The 22,321-nt window shown below is 40.9% G+C and overlaps 1 protein-coding gene across 1 annotated transcript; it reads left to right on the top strand.

The window, feature by feature from the left end:
• The first annotated feature begins 16,335 nt into the window (after positions 1 to 16,335).
• LOC147852126 (nucleotide/nucleic acid binding protein) lies at positions 16,336 to 21,813 on the top strand. The gene is made up of 15 exons (XM_087334094.1): positions 16,336 to 16,472; positions 16,559 to 16,666; positions 16,978 to 17,092; positions 17,840 to 18,696; positions 18,796 to 18,927; positions 19,035 to 19,127; positions 19,396 to 19,519; positions 19,610 to 19,933; positions 20,079 to 20,143; positions 20,275 to 20,449; positions 20,547 to 20,651; positions 20,730 to 20,834; positions 20,926 to 21,096; positions 21,190 to 21,324; positions 21,400 to 21,813. Coding segments are annotated over exons 1-15 (2,673 nt in total). The 5' UTR covers positions 16,336 to 16,470; the 3' UTR covers positions 21,562 to 21,813.
• Positions 21,814 to 22,321: the final 508 nt, after the last annotated feature.

Consider the following 22,321-nt stretch of genomic DNA (forward strand, 5'->3'; position numbering starts at 1 on the left):
TTCTTCTCAAGAGTTAAATGTCTGCAGTAGAGGTTCTCAACCCTCGCGCTCTGATACCATGTAAACGTGAGTGTTTGCGGAAGCGTAAAACAGAGAACAACACACACACACAGAGACAGAGACAGAGAGAGCAGAACGTAATTTCAAAATTATATCAAGACTCTATATACACACTGTGCTAAGTAACAATATTTATACAAGTCCTCTTGGGACTGACAGAAGTACCATGTACTTCAATGCTCACACGAGCATCTGACACTTACTACGAGACTATAGATACCTAGTAGTCTATCCTATTCTAGGCTTCCGATTGGACTGCCGGTTACGGATTGCACCCGGCCTCCACTGCTTGCCGGTTCGGTTGCTCACCGTCATACCGATCCGTTTCGCCCGATCCGTCTCCCTTACCGGCTCCGGCTTATTCAGCCGATTCGGCTCCGGTTGAGCTTGCCGCTCAACAAACATGAAGGATTTGGGGGACCTTCATTACTTCCTCGGGATCGAAGTGATCCGTACCCCCGAAGGCATATTGATCAGCCAATGTCATTACGTGTTGGGTATGCTCTTCAAACTCGGGATGGCCGACTGTAAGTCCGTCTCGACTCCTCTGGACAGAACCATCAAGCTTCGTCCTGATACAGGAGAGGTATGCGACCCGACGAGGTTCCGACAAATTGTCGGAAGCCTCATATACTTGACCATCACCCGACCCGACCTCAATTATCCGGTCGGGGTGATCAGTCAGTTCATGGCGCGACCTACCGAGGAGCACCTTCAGTGTGCGCAACGCGTACTGCGGTACGTAAGTGGCACTAAGGACCGAGGACTACTATATCATACCGGTGCAGCCGCACAGTTAGTCGGCTACACCGATGCTTATTGGGCTGGCAACGCCGCCGATCACCCATCCACGTCCGGATACGCGTTCTCCCTCGGGAGTGCCGCGATCGCGTGGAGCAGTAAGAAGCAGTCAACAGTTGCACTGTCGAGCACCGAAGCTGAGTACCGAGGAGCGGCTATCGCGGCATGCGAAGCCATATGGTTGAAGCGGCTACTTAAGGACCTGCAAGCGGAGGTGTTAGATCCGACGACGATCTACTGCGACAACCTCAGCAGCATCCAACTCGCGAAGAACCCCGTTTTCCACGCACGGACCAAGCACATTGAGGTGCACTACCATTTTGTCCGTGAGCGTGTCCTTTCCAGTGAAGTCGAACTTCAGTACGTGCCGACGGATCGGCAGACTGCCGACATCTTCACAAAGCCTCTTGGTCTGGACAAGTTGCGGCAATTCTCAGGTGCGCTCGGGTTGCGTCACCTCGATGTGCCAAACTTGAGGGGGAGAGTCCCGAACGACCAAGCAAGGCAGCAGGAAAGGAGCGGAGACCTCGACACCGAGTCGGTTGTCCGCAACACCGAGTTGGTTGACGAGTTCGACTTCGGATCGGCTGAAGAAGCCGAGGGCGGACCCGCGGAAAAGTCCGGAAGCGGACAGAAGGGGAGCAGCCGAAGGAGAGAGCCGAAGCCAACCACGCATGGGGGAGATGACGCCATCGAGGGCGAGAAGACTGAAGACAAGTTGGAGACAGCCAACTCGGACGAGAGCGAAAACCAATCGGAGGTAGCCGAGTCGGTTCGGATGTTTGATTCAGACAGTTGAATCAACCGAGGCCCAAGCGGAAGAAAAGGCAGCAGAAGAAGTGTCGACACCGCAACAACAGAAGAGTTGATAAGGGCCACATAAGCAGACAAGCCGACTAGAAGGGTCGAAACGCGCGGAGTCGAACAGGTCGAGGAGCGCGAGCGAGGCGTGAAGCCAGGAGGAACCGGAGCTGTGAAGATCCCGAAGAGCCTCAAGTTGAGCTTGAGGGGGAGTGTTGAGAGACAAGCTCAACATCGGCCGGATCAGTTGAAGAAGCCGAGGACCAGATCGGTAGGAAAGATATTCCGTGAGGAATATATTTGGGAGTTAGTGTAAGAGCTCTTAATGAGCATTGAAGTACTGTCAGTACTTCGGTCAGTCCTCCTAGGACTTGTACAAAGTGTTCATTGAACACATATATGTTTGTTGTTGTTTTTTTCTATATAGAAATATACACACATTCTCTTTTGGTGTCTTCTCTCTCACTCTCTCGGTCTCCCCCGCGTATACTGTGTAAGCTCAAGCTCTCCATTAAACCTGAGTGTTCTTCCTTCTGTTCTGTCTTTATACTTGCTTCCGCACGCTACTTTCTACAAAACATTATGTCGATCTTCTCCCAGAGCTCATGAGCCTTGCTCTCTTCATTGAAGTTGTTGTATAGGCTCATGTCGATGAAGCACCGTATGTACACCGTTGTCTTCATGTGCATCACCTCCCATATCGCGGCGTCGATTTTGTCCGGTCTCTTGTCCCCGAACTGAACCGGCAACCAGAGGTCATTAACCACGAGCATGTCCCTCATCTTCGACTTCCACACTGAATAGTTGGAGCCGGTGAGCTTGAACATGCCGCCAAACGAGTCGTCCATTTTCTGTGTCGTTTTGCTTTGATACCACTTGACGGGAACTAAAACACTCCTTATACGCAACGCTCGGCCACAACCAAGCTTAGATTCATGCACAGAAAACGAAAAATAATGCACGACACAATGGAGAGAAGAGCACACAGGATGTTTACGTGGAAAACCCAAAACTAAGGGAAAAACCACGGCAGCCCACAGGCTGCAAACTATCACTATGTTAGAATGTACAATAGTGAGTTCACGGAGGCAACGACCTCGTGCTCACGATCCTCACCACAGGCGGCGGTTACAACAGAGGCAACGACCTCTTTCTCTCTCTCTCTCTCTCTCTCTCTCTCTCTCTCTCTCTGTACACAGTTATGCACTCTCACTTCTTGCACCAACAAGAATAATAACAACAACATAAAAGTTTTCCCTAAGTCATATTTATACTAATATGACTTTTCGGCTATTTACAAATATAGCCACGATGGACTCTCAGAAACATATTTACAAATATGTCTCTTCATCCGGAGAGTGCTCCTCACCGGGCCTGCATCATCCAGATCTTGCCGGGCACTTGTCATCCGGTTCTCGCCGGGTCTACACCATCCGGCTCTCCGTAGCCGGGTACTCCTCATCCGGTTTCGGCCGAGTTTGTTCATCGGCACTGTTCTTCTTCCTTCCCATCCGGAGGGACCTGTCTCCCAACATCTTCATCTCTTTCTTTACTTATCCGATTAGGGTTTACATTCTACTTATGTTTTGAGTCCGGCCCACGCGGTCGCGGTTGTAATCGCATTGCGGCTTTCATGCCCATAATATACATAACTTCATAAATCTGGTTTCTTTCTACTTTCTCTACTGTGTTAATCTCTTCCACTTTGCTCATACCCATCTTCCCATCTACTCCCTAGTCCAAGACCCCTTGTGGCTCCACCTTATTCTACACACACATGCCGAAATACGCAACACCGGATGGTGAACCCGACGTGAATAGGCGGCAAGGGAGAAAGAGGATGGAAGAGGAAGACATCACGGAAGTAATGGCGAAGATGGTGAGGGATTTTGCAAGGCAAAGAGAAAGACGAGATGAGGCATACGAGTATGATCGACGCGAGTTCGGTCTATGGGTAGCATCGGTGAAGACTCCTCGGAGCGCAATGAAAGTATTCCGAGAGTTCGAGCATCGTTTTGCTCAACTCTCAGACCGGGATCGAAGATCGGTGGGGGCGGACAAGGTCCTATTATTTTTAAAGTCAGTCGATGAAAAGGGGAGAATGACCATTTTATCCGAACTCGAAGACGATGAAGGGGCGTACGGCCTCACCGAGGATTGGAACGAGGTAGAGAGGGTATGTCGACGACACGAGGAGATGCGGTCGTCCGCAACACAACCCACAAGCGACGACGAAAGGAGGATGGTGAGTGACTTCGCGTCACCGCCAACGGAGGAAAGCTCACCGTGGAATGGTTCAGTGGTGCTCGACATCGAAGCCTTGGTACGAGAAGCGGATGCCGGACACCTCACACTTGAGCTTGAGGGGGCGTGTTGAGAGATCAAGCTCAACTTAGTTTAGTTAGTTAGTCAACCATATAACTTCGTAGTTACCTAGATAGAATCTAGTTAGAAGTGTTGACTATAACGCCTTAAATAGGACCTTGTACTTAAGTGGGATATTCTAGATCCTCCACTCCTAAGTACATTTAATATAGGACTTACACCTTAGTACCTATATTCCACTCACACATGTGCACCCTTGCACATGAGATGTATATATACCTCATTGTGGGTATTTTTGTATTTGATGACGATAATGCTAATTTAATATAGTTACTCATCCCCCATCTTGTGTTCTTCATAAGTCTCTCTCTCTCTCTCTCTCTCTCTCTCTCTCTCTCTCTCTCTCTCCCTCTCACACACCTACACACACATATCACTTAATCTTCCGTTTATCAACTAATCACATAATTAGGTACTAATTAACCATTGCTTAATTACTTACCTAATTCTTAACATGTGTCATAGAATCTTATAGTTCTAAGACACGTATTCAGTGTAGTTAAGACTCCACCTCTCTTTAGTTAAGTGGTGGTTGTAGAAAGAGAATTGTGGGAAGGTGACTATATAAGTGCCCTTCTCACCTCCCTTGTAATGTTGTTGGTTATTCTTGTATTTTCGCTCCTTGTTAATACAGTTTTTTACTTACCTTTTCTATATACGTCGAGCTCTCCACACACACACACATCACTTCTGTTGCACATAATCACTCTCGATTATTTACATGGTATCAAAGTGATTGGTAGGCTGATCCAAGCTTATCTTCATGTGGTGTGTCTAAGCCTACATTCACAAAGAACCGGTTGATCACTGTAGCAACAACCTACACAATTCGTATCATAGGGAAGAAGAAGAAGACTCAAGATGAATACTTAGATGGGAAGCGTTCTTCCTACCAAGAAACTTGACAGAAACAATATTGCATCTTGGGAATACAAGATGCACCAATACCTTGTCGGCCAAGGCTATTGGGGCTACATCGAAGGAGTACAAGAAACACAACCGAACCCGACACACGCAGACTACCTAGACTGGGAGTAGGATGTGATCTGTGTGTTGTACTGCCTTGCATCATGCGTACATGATCGCATATTTGGTTACATTGGAGAGGCGAAATTGCCTAAGGAGGCGTGGGAGAACCTCAAGAAAAATTCCGCGGCCAATACGGCTCCTCGCAAGCTTCCACTCCGTCAGGAGTTGAACAATATTCAACAGAGGGACATGTCAATTGACAACTACACCTTGAAGATCAAGGAGTTGTGTGACGGCCTCGAGTCGATCAATGTCTGCATTGATGACGATGAAATGGTGCAGATATGCCTCGGAGGCTTGGCACCTCGGTTCGACGCAATAAGGTCGACCATTCTCACAAGAGAGAATCCTCCCTCCTTCTTCGATCTCCAGTCAATGTTACTGGTCGAAGAAAACCATGTCCGAACGAGGAGCAATGTGCAAGAGGGATACATGCTCTATTCGAACTCAGATGGAGGAAGAGGACAAGGCCATGGCAAAAGAGGCAGATTCAGGCAAGGTTGACACAACCAAGGGCAGTCCCATGAGCTCATCTTCTACTATCGACAAGATATCACGAACACACGAGGAGCCTCGAGTAGAAGGGGGAGCAATCATGCCAGACCTAGCCAACAGAACAACTCCATCCAGTGCGGATATTATGGCAAATTCGACCACTACGAGGCAGAGTGCTGGGAAAAAGAAAAGTGAGACAACATTCACGGGCTGACAACTCACAAATTGTGCCTCAAATTCTGATTACGTCGATCGTGGCGGAATGTTCCTGATGCGGCATAGAGCAAATTTGATGACGGAATCGTGTTCGACCAGCACCTCCAGTTCCGAATATGTATGGTTTTGTCTATTCGGGTGCATCAAATCACATGACGTCTCATGCAGATTGGTTTCGAGAACTCCGGAAACCCGATCGACCCGACTATGTAGAAACTAGGGATGACACAATACACCTCATTCAACATGTCGGCAATGTCCCGTTCGGCAAAGACGGCAATCAAACCTACATAAAAAATGTCTTGCATGTTCCAACAATAACGAAGATTCTGGTCTCGGTCGGCCAAATCGTGGAACAAAGGCATGCAAGTTCAATTCAACGATGGAGGATGCTTCATCGAAAAGGAATGCCAAATTATCACTCGCGGTCGAAGAGAAGGTCGAATGTTCATCCTCGATTCTCATGAGATGAAATCAGCAATGTATACCAAGGGCCATAAAGCCGACACCAACATAGAGTTGTGGCACAAACAAATCATCCGCATGAATCTCCAAAAGCTCAAAGGGATGTAGTCGAAAAGAGTCATCATCAAACTCCCGAGTTTTACCAAAAAGGAGATGGCAGGTGTATGCGAAGCCTATCAATTTGGCAAACAACATCGACAACCATTCCTGAAAGAGAGGAACGTGAGCAAAGGGACCCTGGATGTAGTACATTCAAATGTATGGGGACCGGCCCAAACGACAACATTCGGTGGTTATCGATATTATGTCACGTTCATCGGCGACTTCTCAGGCATACCTGGATCTACCCTATGTGGTAGAGGAGCGAAGAGTTTAGACATTTCCAAACATTTAATAACGAAGCCGAAAAATACACAAGTCGGCATGTTCGATGCCTTCGATTGGACGGGGAAGGAGTACTTCTTGGATGAATTTCCAACTTATCTCCGAAAGGAAGGAATTCAATGAGAATTCTTGTGCCGACACATAGCTCAACAAAACAAGGTAGTCGAACGTAAGAATCAACATATAGTAGAGGTGGCAAGGGCAATGATGAACGAAAAGAACCTGCCGAAATCATACTAGGTTGAAGCGGCGAACACGATCGTCTCTCTAATGAACCGGTGCACAACATCCGGAGTGCACGATATCACCCCCCACGAAAAGTTATATGGAAATGTTGAGAGATCAAGCTCAACTTTGTTTAGTTAGTTAGTCAACCATGTAACTTCGTAGTTACCTAGATAGAATCTAGTTAGAAGTGTTGACAATAACGCCTTAAGTAGGACCTTGTACTTAAGTGGGATATTCTAGATCCTCCACTCCCAAGTACATTTAATATAGGACTTACACCTTAGTACCTATATTCTACTCACACATGTGCACCTTTGCACATGGGATGTATATATACCTCATTGTGGGTATTTTTGTATTTGATGATGATGATGATGATGATGATGATGATGATAAAGCTAATTTAATATAGTTACTCATCCCCCATCTTGTGTTGTTCATAAGTGTATCTCTCTCTCTCTCTCTCTTCCTCTCACACACATACACACACATGTCACATAATCTTCCGCTTATCAACTAATCACATAATTAGGTACTAATTAACCCTTGCTTAATTAATTACCTAATTATTAACAGGAAAGAAGTCGAACGTATCCCATGTCAGGATATTCGGCTCGATCGCATTCGTACATATTCCTAATGAAAAGCGACAGAAGCTTGATCCGAAATCGGAGAAGTGTATCATTGTGGGGTATTCACTCGAACAAAAGGGGTAGAAGTGCTTCACAAGGAAGTTGTATTCGACGAATCAACATCATGGTACTCGGTCAACTCGACCTCATCCGGTCATCCAATTGAAACCAATTTCGATATAGACTCAGAGGAGGACAACCGACTAAGGTTCGCATCAGAAGAGAGTCTAGTCTCAACTAGGTTGAGCGGACCACAAGAGCCCCCAAGTGACCAAAGCACGTCGCAACCGAGTTGAACGATGGACAAAGGGAAGGCCAAAATGCTTGAGTACGAAGACTCAGTAGGAATCGAATCGGAACACTCACCCGACATTGAGTTTAGTGGTTTAGATTTGTTGGTCATACTAGGGGCCGAGAAAGTGCACACAAAGACTAATGAAACACTGCATCGCTCCACCCGAGAAAAGAACGTAGTCAGCCAATTCGGCTAAAATGAATACATGGCATATCATTATGCCTTTATGATGAAGGTGGCGACAATCCAAGAGATAGAAACGTTTTCTTAAGCCGCCAAGGACCCGCAATGGGTCAAAGCAATGGATGTGGAGACGCAAGCGCTCTCCAAAAATGAGACATGGGATCTCATTGTCTCTTTACCCCACCAAAAGATGATCGGTTTCTGGTGGATATTTAAGGTGATGCACAATGCCGACGGCACCGTCAATAGATATAAGGCTCGGCTTGTGGCAAAAGGGTATGCACAGACACACGGGGTCAATTACGAAGAGACCTTTGCCTCGGTGGCAAATATGACTACCATTCGAATCGTGGTCGCGCTTGCAGCAGCAAAAGGGTGGCACCTCCACCAAATGGATGTAAAGAACGCCTTCCTACAAGGTGAGTTAGATGAGGAGGTGCACATGGTGCAACCACCTGGATTTGAGTCAAGTATGCATCCAACTTATGCTGACTCAAAAAGGCCCTCTACGGTCTCAAGCAAGCACCGAGAGCATGCACTCGAAGATAACCTAGTATCTTCACCAAATCGGTTTTATAATGTCCAATTTCGATAATTCTATGTTCATCTAGAACAATTCCAGTGGACAATTATTCATCATAATTTATGTAAACGACTTGGTCATTGGAGGAGAGCACCTCGGGGACATCAAACATACCAAAAGGCTACTCTCCTACTGATTTGAAATGACCGATATGATGAAGCTCTATTATTTTCTAGGAATTGAAGTAATTCAGACCCCATACGACATCCTGACCTCTCAAAGACACTATATCCTCAATCTTCTCTTCAAGTTTGGGATGACAGAGTGTAAGCCCGTAGCAACCCCCCTCGATCGTAATCAGAAGATTGATGCCGACTCTAGAACTACAGGATGCGAGACAACCCAGTACCGTCAATTGGTCGGCATCTTAATTTACCTCACCATCACTCGGCCTGATCTAAGTTATTCAGTCAGTCTCCTTAGCCAGTTCATATAGACACCACGAAACATCCACCTGGACTGTGTTAAGCGAGTATTATGCTATGTGAGTGAGACGATGGATTTCGGTATTCTCTACAAATCGAGGATTTCAATTCGACTCGAAGGATATACCAATGTTGATTGGGCCGATTACAAAACTTACAAATGATCCACATCCGGCTTTGTCTTCTCACTCGGTGGCAGAGCCATTTCGTGGAGTAGTAAGAAGCAGTTGAGAGTCGCAATGTCGAGCACAAAGGCCGAATACAAGGGCGCAACTATCGCCGCATGTGAAGTCGTTTGACTCAAAAGAATCCTGAAGGATCTGGGTGTTCCCATCGAGGATCCGGTTCTCCTATATTGCGATAACATGAGCAACATCCACCCCGCCCGCAACCCAGTCTTCCACGCTCGGACCAAGCACATTGAGGTGCACTACCATTTCATCTGAGAACGTGTCTTGGCTGGAGGTATCGATATGCGATACATTAGCACGAATTTGCAGACGACCGACATATTCATGAAAGTCGTGAGCATTGACAAGTTGCGGCAATTCGCGATGAACCTCGATCTCTCGATTACTGACCAACCGTGCGTAAGGGGGAGTACGTTAGAGTAGAACGATAAACCGGCTAGTCGAAGCCTATTCCACTGAATCGAAATCTTTCGAAGACCGAACTGAACCAACTTTTCGACATTCGGAAGTTGCATTGGGGTGTGTTGAGAATCAAACTCAACTCCCCTAGTGTGGGAACACACCCTAGTGTGTGAACACCCCACCATCTACTAGAGTAACTAATTCTATGACACATATTCAGTGTAACTAAGATGCCACCTCTCTTTAGTTAAGTGGTGGTTGTAGAAAGAGAATAGTGGGAAGGTGACTATATAAGTGCTCTCTCACCTCCCTTGTAATGTTCTTGGTTATTCTTGTACTTTGTTCCTTGTTAATACAGTTTTTTACTTGCCTTTTCTATATACGTCGAGCTCTCTCTCTATTTCTCTCCTTCTCCCACACACACATATCACTTCCGTTGCTCATAATCACTCTCGATTATTTACAATTTTAAAATTCTCCATTCTTCATATGATCAATAGTTCATTGTCTCATGGCAATAAGCACTCTATAGAGAATTGTAATTCTTTGCAAATTGGGTGATTCGTGTCTTGTCTATTGTTATTTTGGCATGGAAGGGATATGTTCTATTATTGGTTTAATTGCTTGTTTTGTAACAACTAATCTATTGTATCATTGCTCCATTCAGTCTCTTTGACGACTATCATCTAATAGTTGAACAACAACGGAATGTTTGTGACTCTAATTATGGATGGTGGTAGATATTGAAACATAATTAGCATTCTATAGTGCCAATTCTAAAAAGGTATTCATTTTGAGAATATTAATTGGGGATTTACCGTTGTCGTAGTGTAATTCGCACACTACGTGAAAATTTATTTTTTGGTCTTTCCGGATAGGACATGGAGTACCCGGTGAGAACCGGGAGGAACCGGTAATGACCGAAACCGGATCAAGTAGAACTAGCAAGAGCCGGATGAAGAAGGTCGGTGAGAGTCGGTGAGAAACGGACGAAGAGGACCCGGTAAGGAGACCCGGTGAGAACCGGATGAAGAAGGCCGGTGAGAGTCTCTCACCGGATGAAGAGACATATTTGTAAATAGAAGAAAGTATAAAAAATATATATTACATGCATAGGGCAAGATTCGAACCTTGCACGTCCATGTTAATAATGTTAAGCTTTATCACTATACTAACATATTATGAATTTTAAAGTTATGCTAAACTTTATCCCATGTAAATATTCTAGATATGTATGGTACAAAAAGTTACTCATACATACACACTCGAGTTAAAAGAAAAGATGGGATATAAAGCTAATCATGCACATACACTGTGCATAAAAACTATATTTAGATAAAGCATATAGTCTATAGTTAGAGAAAAAGGTTTGGATTGTGAAGACTCTCTCATCACTATATAAGGATGAGGAGCACAATGTAATAGGTGTGTGAAAAATATTTGGGAAATTGGATATATTTCCTAAAACACCAATTAATATAATATATTCGTGGGATTCACGAATTTGTGATCAAAATTGTCTCTTATTATCTAAATATTGATTAAATACACTAAACTCGTGGGATTCACGAGATTCGTAACTTACCTATCTTTCTAATAATCTGTCCATAACCATAAACTTGTCTCAAATTCTTCCTCCTCCTAGTCCAAAACCCCAGTGGTTCCCACCCGACTCACGCAAACGATCCGGAGCGGAAAGGCACGACACCGTTGTAATTAGTTGCAAAGAGATGTGGACTAGCAACATCCAATCACATCATTTGCAAAGTTCAAGTGGAAGATAATAAACATTGTTTCATACACTATCTAATTGGTCGTCGAATTTGTCAACATATTCTTTGATTTGACAAGTTTTGTCACATTGTTATTTGATGTCAATATAGTGAGCATTTGCAGAATTCACAAGTGGACTTGTTTACATCATAATCATGATATGCACAATGCTTTTGTATTCGATGGTACTAGGCATGGAGTTGAAATATTTACGAAAGTTAATAGGAGTAGTGATCTGGTAGTTTTGTTTATTGGAGGAGGTCAAAATTCTTTCCTCAATGTAATTTTTGTCTTGCTTATGAGGGATTTAGCATGTCCCACTACTTGTGTCTAAGTGGAGACACCACTCAATTGCAGTATCGTTATAGTTGTGTTCACTGCACACATTTATTGATATAATTGTGTGTTTTCTTTTTAACAAAAAAGAGAACTTGTAATTGAGAATCTTGATGTCACATGGATGTCACCTTCATCTTGAATGTGAGAATGTTATACAAAATGCATCGACTCATAGTTGAAAGGTATGTTAGAGAGGTTGTCACTAATATTGGCATCACGTAACCCACCATCTTAGTTATACTCATCTCCAATTGGACCTCATCGTGATCCCCATGTTCTTTAAAGCATGTACTACCATGATGACCATGTCAAGCCTTCAAAATGTAATTATTTCAGCGTCACTTGTGGCTCTAGAGTTCTCTAGGGTGTAGACATCTCACTAATTCAACCAAATATCGTCACTAGATTGTTCCCTTTTTCTTAGTGAACGAATGAGGCTCAAAGGCGAAGATTAGGAGGGAAGAACTCAGACCACCTACACCTTCATTTGCATCACCACTTGCATATATTACCTGGTTTGTATTTTGATTGCTTGGTATGTATTGGTTTCTCATTCATTTGCTTTTGATTGCTACTTTTCTAATGATTGTTAGGAATGCTTTGTGAGTCTTTCACAAATTGTTGGATGGATAAAATGTTCTTAAAATTGGATAAAAGATGGGTAAACTATAGATGAATAAAATGTTGTTGAAATATGTATTAGGGTTTTGATTTTTGTGGATGTATGCAAACTATGCATGCATTGGATGATTTTGAAAAACTTGCATGTTGGTGAGTGAAAGGAGATTGTTGGGTTGGGCAAAATGAACCATCATATGTGGTATTAGAGTTTATATTCTTGTGGATGCATGCATTGGATGATTGTTGACATATGGTATCCATTTACTTTTGATTGCATGTTTTGTAATGATTTATGGGTATGCCTATATGTTTGTGAATGAAAGGAAAATACAATAACCATTCGGTTAAGTTTGCATTTTGAACGCATGGGTGAAGTGCGCACTTAACCGACTGCGCATTTAGGGGTTTTCTGGAAAAAATTGGGGCTTTTTGAAAAATTTTAGGGTTTCTTGAAATTTTTTCCTTCTGTGTTCGTATCATATGTTTCTTCATTAGAAAAGTGATCAATTAATGTGATATAATTGACCTGAAATGTTTATAGTTTTAGCATACTCTTGTTGGATATCACTTTTTCCCGATTCCATATTACCTTGAGTTTTTGCCTTTTTGTTAGGCCTACCTAACGAACTTCCTTGGATATGATGAGATTTTTCCTTGCATTCTCTTCCTAGTGGCGGGAGGCTTAAGGAATCGTAGTACAGATGGAGATGGAGGAGACCGGAAAAGAGAGAGGAGGAGCAACGGAGAAAGCATAGGCTGGAACACAAAGAAAATAAACGAGATGCACAGAAAGAGAGAGATAGGGAGGAGGGAGGGAGGGAGTGAAAGAAAGAAGGAGAAATTTAAGAAGGAACGAAGGCGGTGGCGGGAGTAGGTGGCGGCGGTAGTGGCGGGAGGAGAGATGGAGAGAAAGAAACAAAATTAAGAAAGTGAGGGAGGGAGAGAATGAAAGAAACATAATTAAGAATGAATGAATATGGAAAAGGAAAAGGAAATTTGGGTTAAGTAGGAAAGTTTATTTTCTTTAACGAGAATCAAAATTACCGACTCGCCGAAACACACACATACAACACATAACACGCACACAAATGCTACGACTAGAGAGACTGATTCCGAAATTTCGTTCTTTTTTTCCTTGCATTTCTCTTTGTGCATTTCCAGGAGACCCCACCCACCATCACGTAACAAATTCTTTTAAACATTTTTTTTTGTTAGAAACTCCTCTCTTTTATTGTTTTTTGAATGTTTGGAACATAGTTTTAATTTCGTTTGATGTAATTTCATCGTGAACAATGTAATTTTTTTGATTTGGATTTTGACCTCTATAAAAAGCGCACTTAATAGAATGGTGCACTTAAGTGGGCACACACTTAACCGAATGGTTATTGTATTGGGTTGGGTACAATATGGATGGATAAAAAGTTGTTGAAATTTTGTATTAGAGTTTATATTCTTGTGGTGGAGGAGTTCATAATTTACAGTACTTTGCCTTGCTTGCATGAATGGTTGCCAGGTCCAAAGAGTTCGGATTCTAATTGGGGTGAAAGAACACTTAGTGAAGGGAGGTATGGCACGATTCGTTCTTCAACAATGTATACGAGACTATAATAGTGATGCATGTGTGCTAACTTTGGTTTTGGTTGCAAGATTTTTGTAAGACGAGATATCAAAAGTAATGTATTTGACGAGTTGGAGGTTAGAAACAACATGGACACAACAAAGACAGAGACTAATGAGGTTGCCCACCATATATCGAAACATAAACCATTAAATGTTGATGCTCCTCCAAAAGGTAAGTTTGTGTACATTATTGTATTCTAAATACAAGTATGTATATATTGCTTTATTCTAATGCATATGTCATTTCAAACGCATTCACACCATATGTGCTTTACCCAATCTCGTTCTTCAAGTGTGGCCGAGATTCGATGGGGATCAACTCTTAGACATGTATAGTTACACAATCATGCCGGCAAAACCCACGATAATTTCATAAGAAAATGGAGATGGAGGCACACCTGCAGAAGATACAAGCCATTAATGTAGTGTTTCCAAGAGGGCTAAAGATAGGGGAAGAGGAGCATTTCACTCCAGGAAAAGACAGTAGTGCATCATTCTTCAACAACTACGAAAGGGAATTGTCAATAAAACGTTTTTTTAATGCATTAATGTAGTGTTTCCAAGAGGGCTAAAGATAGGGGAAGAGGAGCATTTCACTCCAAGAAAAGACAGGAGTGCATCATTCTTCAACAACCACGAAAGGGAATTGTCAATAAAACGTTTTTTTAATGCTAAACTAAAATGCAATAGAGATCTTGTTAGTCACATTGGAGAAAGTCGAGGATGAGAGACCTTAACTTGTGGAATGCAATGCCTAGACAACTTTGAACCTACACGGAGTTAGAATTTATTGCCAAATTCACACATGACGAGATGACAATATATGACATGACAAAAGACCAATGGAAGGAGACGCTCAAATTAAAGATTGCCAATGGATATGAATCTTACATAAGTATTGTGTTTCTCAAGATGTGTGATATTTGAAATGCATGGCTTTACTAATATGATGATTCCAATCGTTGTAATTTCATTGTAAGGTTGATCAGCTTGGGAAATCCGAAGATGATGGGCACATCTCAACCAATCGTGGACAGAACCCATCACCTTAATCTACGTCAACTCGGTTGAGAAGGGCCAAAATCCAAGTCTGACAGAAAGAGGTGGGCCCGACCCTATGTGAGGAGATTCCATCTTATTCAGATGAGGAAGCACAAGATGTTTGAGTTGTGCACATTGGATTTGGGAAGGACACAATATCACAAAACAAAGAAAAGTGGTTATAAGTTAGCAAGGTATGCCAAGGCGTTTTAGGTTTGTTCATTTTGTACACTAAATATGGCAAGTATGTAGTCACAAGCATTATATGTGTGCAACAAACCGCGAAACCATGGCTTAACAGTAAAAAACCGTGAAACCATGGTTTAAATGGTTCGGTTCGGCTTCAACATTTAGAAACCGCGGTTACGGTTTTTTATTTTAAAAAAAATTTAAAATTGTTTTAAAACAATCTTTTCATTTTCAAACCTTATTCTCACATTTTAGGAACATCTTTAAAATTTTAAAAAATTATAATAATGAAATATTCTAAATTTAAAAATAAAAAATTAACCTAAGTTGAAAACCGAAACCGCGGTTCGGTTCGGTTTCAACAGTCAGAAACCGCGGTTTAACGGTTTTTTATTTTTTAAAATTTTTAAAATTGTTTTAAAACAATCATTTCATTTTTAGACCTTATTCTCACATTTTAGGAACATCTTTAAAATTGTAAAAAATTATAATAATGAAATATTTTAAATTTAAAAATAAAAAATTGACCTAAGTTGAAAACCGAAACCGAACCACGAAACCATGGTTTAAACGGTTCGGTTCGGTTTCAACATTTAGAAATTGCGGTTACAATTTTTATTTTTTAAAAAATTTAAAATTGTTTTAAAACAATCTTTTCATTTTCAAACCTCATTCTCACATTTTAGGAACATCTTAAAATTTTAAAAATTTATAATAATGAAATATTTTAAATTTAAAAATAAAAAATTGACCTAAGTTGAAAACCGAAACCGCGGTTCGGTTCGGTTTCAACAATCAGAAACCGCGGTTTAACGGGTTTTTATTTTTAAAAATTTTTAAAATTGTTTTAAAACAATCATTTCATTTTTAGACCTTATTCTCACATTTTAGGAACATCTTTAAAATTGTAAAAATTTATAATAATGAAATATTTTAAATTTAAAAATAAAAAATTGACCTAAGTTGAAAACCGAAACCGAACCACGAAACCACGGTTTTAACGGTTTCGTGGTTCGGTTCGGTTCAAGTTTCCAAAAGTTTAAACGGATTGGTTCCAAACCGGTTCGGTTTTGACCCCCTCTCAAACCGAACCGAACCGTTGCCGATTGTTTGTTATATGTATTTATCATGTATTTATGTATGTATGTATGTATGTATGTATCCATGCATGTATGTCTGTATCTAGGGTTTTATTCATGAGCCTGCAGAGTTTCTGCAGCATTAATCCATCCATCAATCTTCATCGTCATCCTCCCCACCTCCAAATTACGGGAGCAGCAGAGACCCCTCCCAATCATACACAGAAAGACAAATGTAAGACTTTCCACGCCTCAATCCTCCCTTCCCTATCTCTCAGACTGATCCTTTTTTTTTTTGCTTCTTTCCTCTGTGATACACAGGTCGAGGATTTGCGTAAAGAATATTCCAACCTACATCACGGAGGACAGGCTCAGGGATCAGTTTAGTGCCAAGGGTGAGGTCACAGATGTCAAAATAATGAAAACCAGGTGGGTCTTCTCATCTGTATAATGATTCACACAGATGGAGATGGAGATAGAGATAGATACACAATCTAAATAGGACCTATCTTCACACACTGTGCTTGTTCTCCATATCTCCGTATCTTCATGTATTGTGTGCTTGTATAATAAATTAATGGTAAGGAAAGGCTTTATATATGCTCGACATCATATATAATACAGTAAGGCTTTATGCTTGAATACCTGTGATTGCATGTCTGATGCACATACGCACACCCACATCCCTACTTTCTCACTATCAAAAGATCATATTTCGTGATAACACTTTGTGGAAGCAGGGATGGACGGTCTCGGCAATTTGCATTTATTGGATATCGCACAACAGAAGAAGCTGCTGATGCATTGAAGTTTTTCAATCGATCATTCATTGATACTTCTCGGCTTACATGTGAGGTCAGTAGCTGTTCCTATTAATATGCACTCTAGCACAAGAGGCTTGGATGTTATAAGAAAGGAACAAATTATGCATTAATAATCTATGCTTGAAAAGGCTATACAACCTCAAAATTAAATTTAAGTGAAGATTGAAGGGTTATAATCACCTAATATGGGTTATTATGACTTGTAGTTTTGAATCTAATCTTGTGTGGGGAGCAGTAGGTTTGTAAATATAAAATTAGCAGAATCTTTTTGCTTACTAGTTACACATTCTGTTAATGCAGATGATTATCTTGATATGTGAATAGTATGTTGCCAGAAACTCTTGCAACCATCTAAGCCCTGTTTTCAAAACTAGTTGAAAATTTTATACTTCAAGTTTACTTGTAATTGTTAGCTCTAATATTTCATGATTCCATGATTCCATGGAAATGTTGATGGGTGGGGTTGTATGCCCATTGACCTAGAATTGCCCCTATTTCAAAACAATACCACTTGTGGTGCTGACCATTGCATGTGAAATGTAGTCCTAAAACTTGTAACTACCTTGTTTGCCTGTGCTAACTACATAAGCTACATGATTAATTCTCTTTCTGGATTGTGGATCCATGCAGTATTGATGCTTCACTTTTGTAAATATCATTTGCTTCTCATAATGCACACATGAATTAATAGATTCTCCCATGATATCATGATTTGATAATCACACTTGATATAAGACTCTATTCCCTATTACATATCTCCTTTCCATGAATTTTGCAGATAGCAAGGCCAGTAGGTGAAGAACTTGATGATCGTCCTTGGAGTCGCTATTCAAAAGGCAGTTCAGCGTATAATAAAGTGCATGAGGTTTCGACGGAGAAAGAATCATCTGCTGAAAAAAAGGTCAAAGATGAATCCTCTAACCATGGCCAAGACCTTGTTGAAGATCCTGAACTTAACGAGTTCTTACAAGTTATGCAACCACGTAGCAAAAGCAAACTTTGGGCCAATGATTCCCTTGCAGGCAAAGATCAGAAAGATCATGTCAAGAAACAGAAAAACGACGCTAAGAAACATTCAAAGTCAGGAAAAAGCAAGAAAGATAAGCAAACTAAGGGAATAAATTCAACTGATAAACAGGAGAATTATGAACCTGTCATGGAGATGAATGCTGATGATGAATCCTATGAAGCCTCTGAAGCATCCTCCGAAGATGAGTTTGAACATGAGGAATTAGTTACTGAAGACACAGAAGTAACAAATGCATTGGTAGGAGATGACACAATTTCAGATCTGGATTATCTTAAGCAAAGAGTGAGGGGGGACTGGAGTGAGGATGAGTCCGATGCTAATAGTGAAAGTGAAAGTGAAAGTGAAAGTGAAAGTGAAAGTGAAAGTGGAAACGATACTGTGAAGGAAAGCAAAAAGGAAAATAAAAAAGAACATCTATCAAAGGAAAGCACAAAGGCATCCTCAGTTGAGAAGATGGGAGAAGACTTAATCGATGATACCCTTGAGAATGTGACCATGAAGTCAAACACTCAAAATGGTCACACAGAAGAGGTAGTAGCTGATCATCAAGAAACTGTAGGAGAAACAGGGCGTTTGTTTGTGCGAAATCTTTCATATACTACAAGGTATAAATATACACACTTCATGTCATGGATTTTAATGATACAAATGCCGTCTAACATCATGGTTTGTGAGTAACCTTCTTGAGTGGACTTTATTTCCAGTGAAGAAGATTTGCAGGAGCTGTTTAGCCAATTTGGGGAATTATCTCAAGTTCACCTGGTGCTTGATAAGGAGACAAAACGCTCGAAAGGATTTGCTTATATTTTGTATATGCTTCCGGAATCAGCTGCAAGGTTTGTCATAAGTCTTTGTTCCAGTGTTTGTTTCTATTATTTTTTGTTTCAGGTTCTGGAAGCTAATGAAGTTGTTACTTCTTGATATTATGGACTTGTTGGTGCAGGGCAATGGAAGCCTTGGATATGTCCACATTTCATGGGAGACTACTTCATATTTTGCCAGCTAAAAGACCTCCATCAATACCTCAAGCAGATTTGTACATACTTTCTCCCAATCTTATGCGATGTCTCCACAATTGAAAACACCACCTTTTGTATGATAGTTTGCTGACAAACATCAGAAGATATCTGCAGATGTATCCTCCTGTGTAGATATGCCCTTATCCCCATTGTAAATGATAGAATCTTTCACTCTCCATAGATTAGATGCATTCTTTTCATGCTGCCAATGCAGAACTTTTGACTATCATGCTGCTTCACAACCTCAATCTTTATGTTCTAAATGTAAAAGCATATGCCTTGTAGAAAATCCAATTCAAATGCTCCGGGATTGAATCAATTCAAGCAAGATAAAGAAGCCCAACGTAAGGCGGCAGAAGCAGGTGGAAGCACACAAGCTTGGAATTCCTTATTCATGCGTCCAGATACGGTATGTGTTTACAATCAACTTCTGTTTTCCATGTTAGAACTAAATCTGTGGTTGTTTTCACATTGAAATAAAGGGATTTCTTCGTTTTAGGTCGCAGAAAATGTTGCAAGGAGATATGGGTTGTCAAAAAGTGATCTTTTAAATCCAGAAGCTGATGATCTAGCTGTAAGAATGGCATTGGGCGAGGCCCAAATTATAGCTGAGACAAAGAAGACCCTTTCTGATGAAGGAATCAACATTGAGATACTTGAAGAACTTGTATCTGGGAAGGCAGACAAGATCAAAAGAAGTAACCGTGTAATTCTTGTTAAGAATCTTCCATTTGAGACTTCGGAGACAGATTTGGTGACAATGTTTGGAAAGTTTGGTAGCTTAGAAAGAATAATCCTTCCACCAACGAAAACTCTTGCTGTGGTAACTACTGATTTGCTTCTTTTGCGGCTTTATTTTGCTCAGTTTTCTATGTTTTAAATTCTTAAATGGTGTTGATCAAGATAAATTTTTGTTTGTAATATGTTCAATGGATTGGAAGACTAATTATGAAAAAGATCTGTGCCAGGTGATATTTCTTGAGGTTTCTGAAGCACGGGCAGCATTCAAGGGACTTGCCTATAAACGCTTTAAGTGAGGCTCGATTCTAACCTTACTGAACTTTGCTAAAATGTTTTCAAGTCCAATTCTGAGCAGAACATTATACTAGAGTATTGATGGATGCAATGACTTTCTTTTAAAGTTGATTGATTTTGTTTTACCAGGCATGTTCCTTTGTATTTGGAATGGGCTCCTGAGAAGATTATTAGTGGAAACTTGCATAAAAAGGTGGATAAAGGACCAGTATTGGCAATTGGAGGTGATCAAGTTAAACGAGCTGCTCTGGAGCAGCAGCTTATAGCTTCAACAAATGGAGATACCGATTTGGACTCAACTGAGGTAGAGTGTTTTATTTTTATTATGGAGAAGGGTAACAGTTTACTGTGTTTATCATTCTTTGGATTTGTCTAATACTTCAGACGGTATTGAAATGCAGTCGAGGTCAGTGTTCATTAAGAATCTAAATTTTTCAACATCAGAAACTGCATTAAAGCAACATTTGCAGAGGAATATGAATCTTGGTTCCCTTCGGAGTGTAGTCGTAAGTGACTTTTTTTCAGATCATGATCTTGAGTTCCTCAATTTTAGGGGAATGCTGTACTAAACACATCCTTTGCAGATCAAAATGAAGCGACAAAAGTCTGGAAAGATATTATCAATGGGATTTGGATTTGCAGAGTTTGATACACCAGAGACAGCACGAGCTGTCTGCAAACAATTGCAGGTAAAAGAAAAAGACAATATTGTATCTTTACTGAGCATGGAGATGTTATATAGCACTGTGATTGTCACACTCCTCTGCATATGGAATTCAGGGAACAGTTTTGGATGGGCATGCACTTATTTTGCAATTGAGTCATGTAAAAGACCTGGTACCTGTAAAACTTTCTGTTAATAATGAGAGCTCAACAAAGCTTATTGTACGAAATGTTGCATTTGAAGCAACAAAGAAAGATCTTCAGCAACTGTTTAGTCCCTTTGGTCAGGTTAGCTCAAATTGTCTTTGATTGAAAAGTAGGCTTGAGTTTTGTATACTTGGCAGAATTTTGCTAAACACATTTTTTTGTGTACTAATACAGATAAAAAGTTTGAGGTTGCCCAAGAAATTTGATGGAAGTCATAGGGGTTTTGCATTTCTAGAATTTCTCACCAAACAAGAAGCATCAAATGCATATAATGCACTTTCAAGCACCCATTTGTATGGGCGCCACTTGGTATGAATCTAGTATGGTCATTTTTAGTATTACAGTCCAATGAAATGCGAGTGTTGATTTCTTTTTGTTTACCAGGTAATAGAGAAGGCAAAAGAAGGTGAAAGTTTGGAGGAATTGCGAGCTAGAACAGCAATTCAGTTCTCTGAGGAAGCCAATGGTCATACAAGGCCATCAAAGAAACAAAAGAAAAACGTACTGGATGATGCAGTTACAAAATTTGGAAAGATCACTGGATGAGATGTGCATCTCTGTAGTTTATTATCATGACATGTAACATCAACGATACTGTATAAATATTTGAGGTTCATCTTTGACAGTGAAGATGGTTTTGAAGGCTGTGTATAGTTCAAGGAAACAACTCATCTTAATCATCTTTGGAGGCAGTCCTGGTTCATGCTCACCTTCCAAAGTTTATTTGCTATTTTAAGGTTTTTCAAGAAAAGCCTTAAATGTATTTTCTGGGTGGTATTACAAATATTCTTCCAGTGACATGTGTGACCAAATATTGTGACAAAGCACTCTACCCAGCGTTGTAAATGGGGGAATTTAAAATATACTGAAAAGAAAAAAACAAAAGCAGAAAATGAAAAATGAAGCACATTTTCAAAATTTCATTGTTTGAAATCTTCCTTGAGTTTGGTCTTGCGGTCAAGTACATGAGCAATCGTAAAACTTACGATGTTGGGTTCTTCTATATTGCGTTTTTGTCTTCCAATGTTGCCTAGTAACATGGATGTTGGGTTCTTCTATATTTTGTTTTGTGTCTTTCAATTTTGCTGAGTAGCAACATGGTTTTGTATTCTCCTGTCCTTGCTTTTCCTCTGCAATAGTACTCAAACTTAGATCTCTGTTAGGCTGGTGTATATTTTGTTTTTGACATCTTCCAATGTGGCTGAGTAGACATGGACTCATATTCTCATGTCCTTTTACGTACATATTCATTGACATTTAGGTATTCTTTAACATGCCACTGTTTAATCCAATTTCCAGATGTCTT

The sequence above is a fragment of the Azolla caroliniana genome, unplaced genomic scaffold (assembly GCF_043228905.1).
Source record: "Azolla caroliniana isolate FFs.n. ecotype wild unplaced genomic scaffold, voAzoCaro1.0.p SCAF_18, whole genome shotgun sequence".
Classification (NCBI taxonomy): Eukaryota; Viridiplantae; Streptophyta; class Polypodiopsida; order Salviniales; family Salviniaceae; genus Azolla; species Azolla caroliniana.

Coding starts and splice junctions, on each gene's coding strand:
- LOC147852126 (XM_087334094.1), top strand. Junction 16,667..16,977: donor GTCAAAATAATGAAAACCAG/GTGGGTCTTCTC, acceptor TTGTGGAAGCAG/GGATGGACGGTCTCGGCAAT. Junction 19,128..19,395: donor TCAATACCTCAAGCAGATTT/GTACATACTTTC, acceptor TATGCCTTGTAG/AAAATCCAATTCAAATGCTC.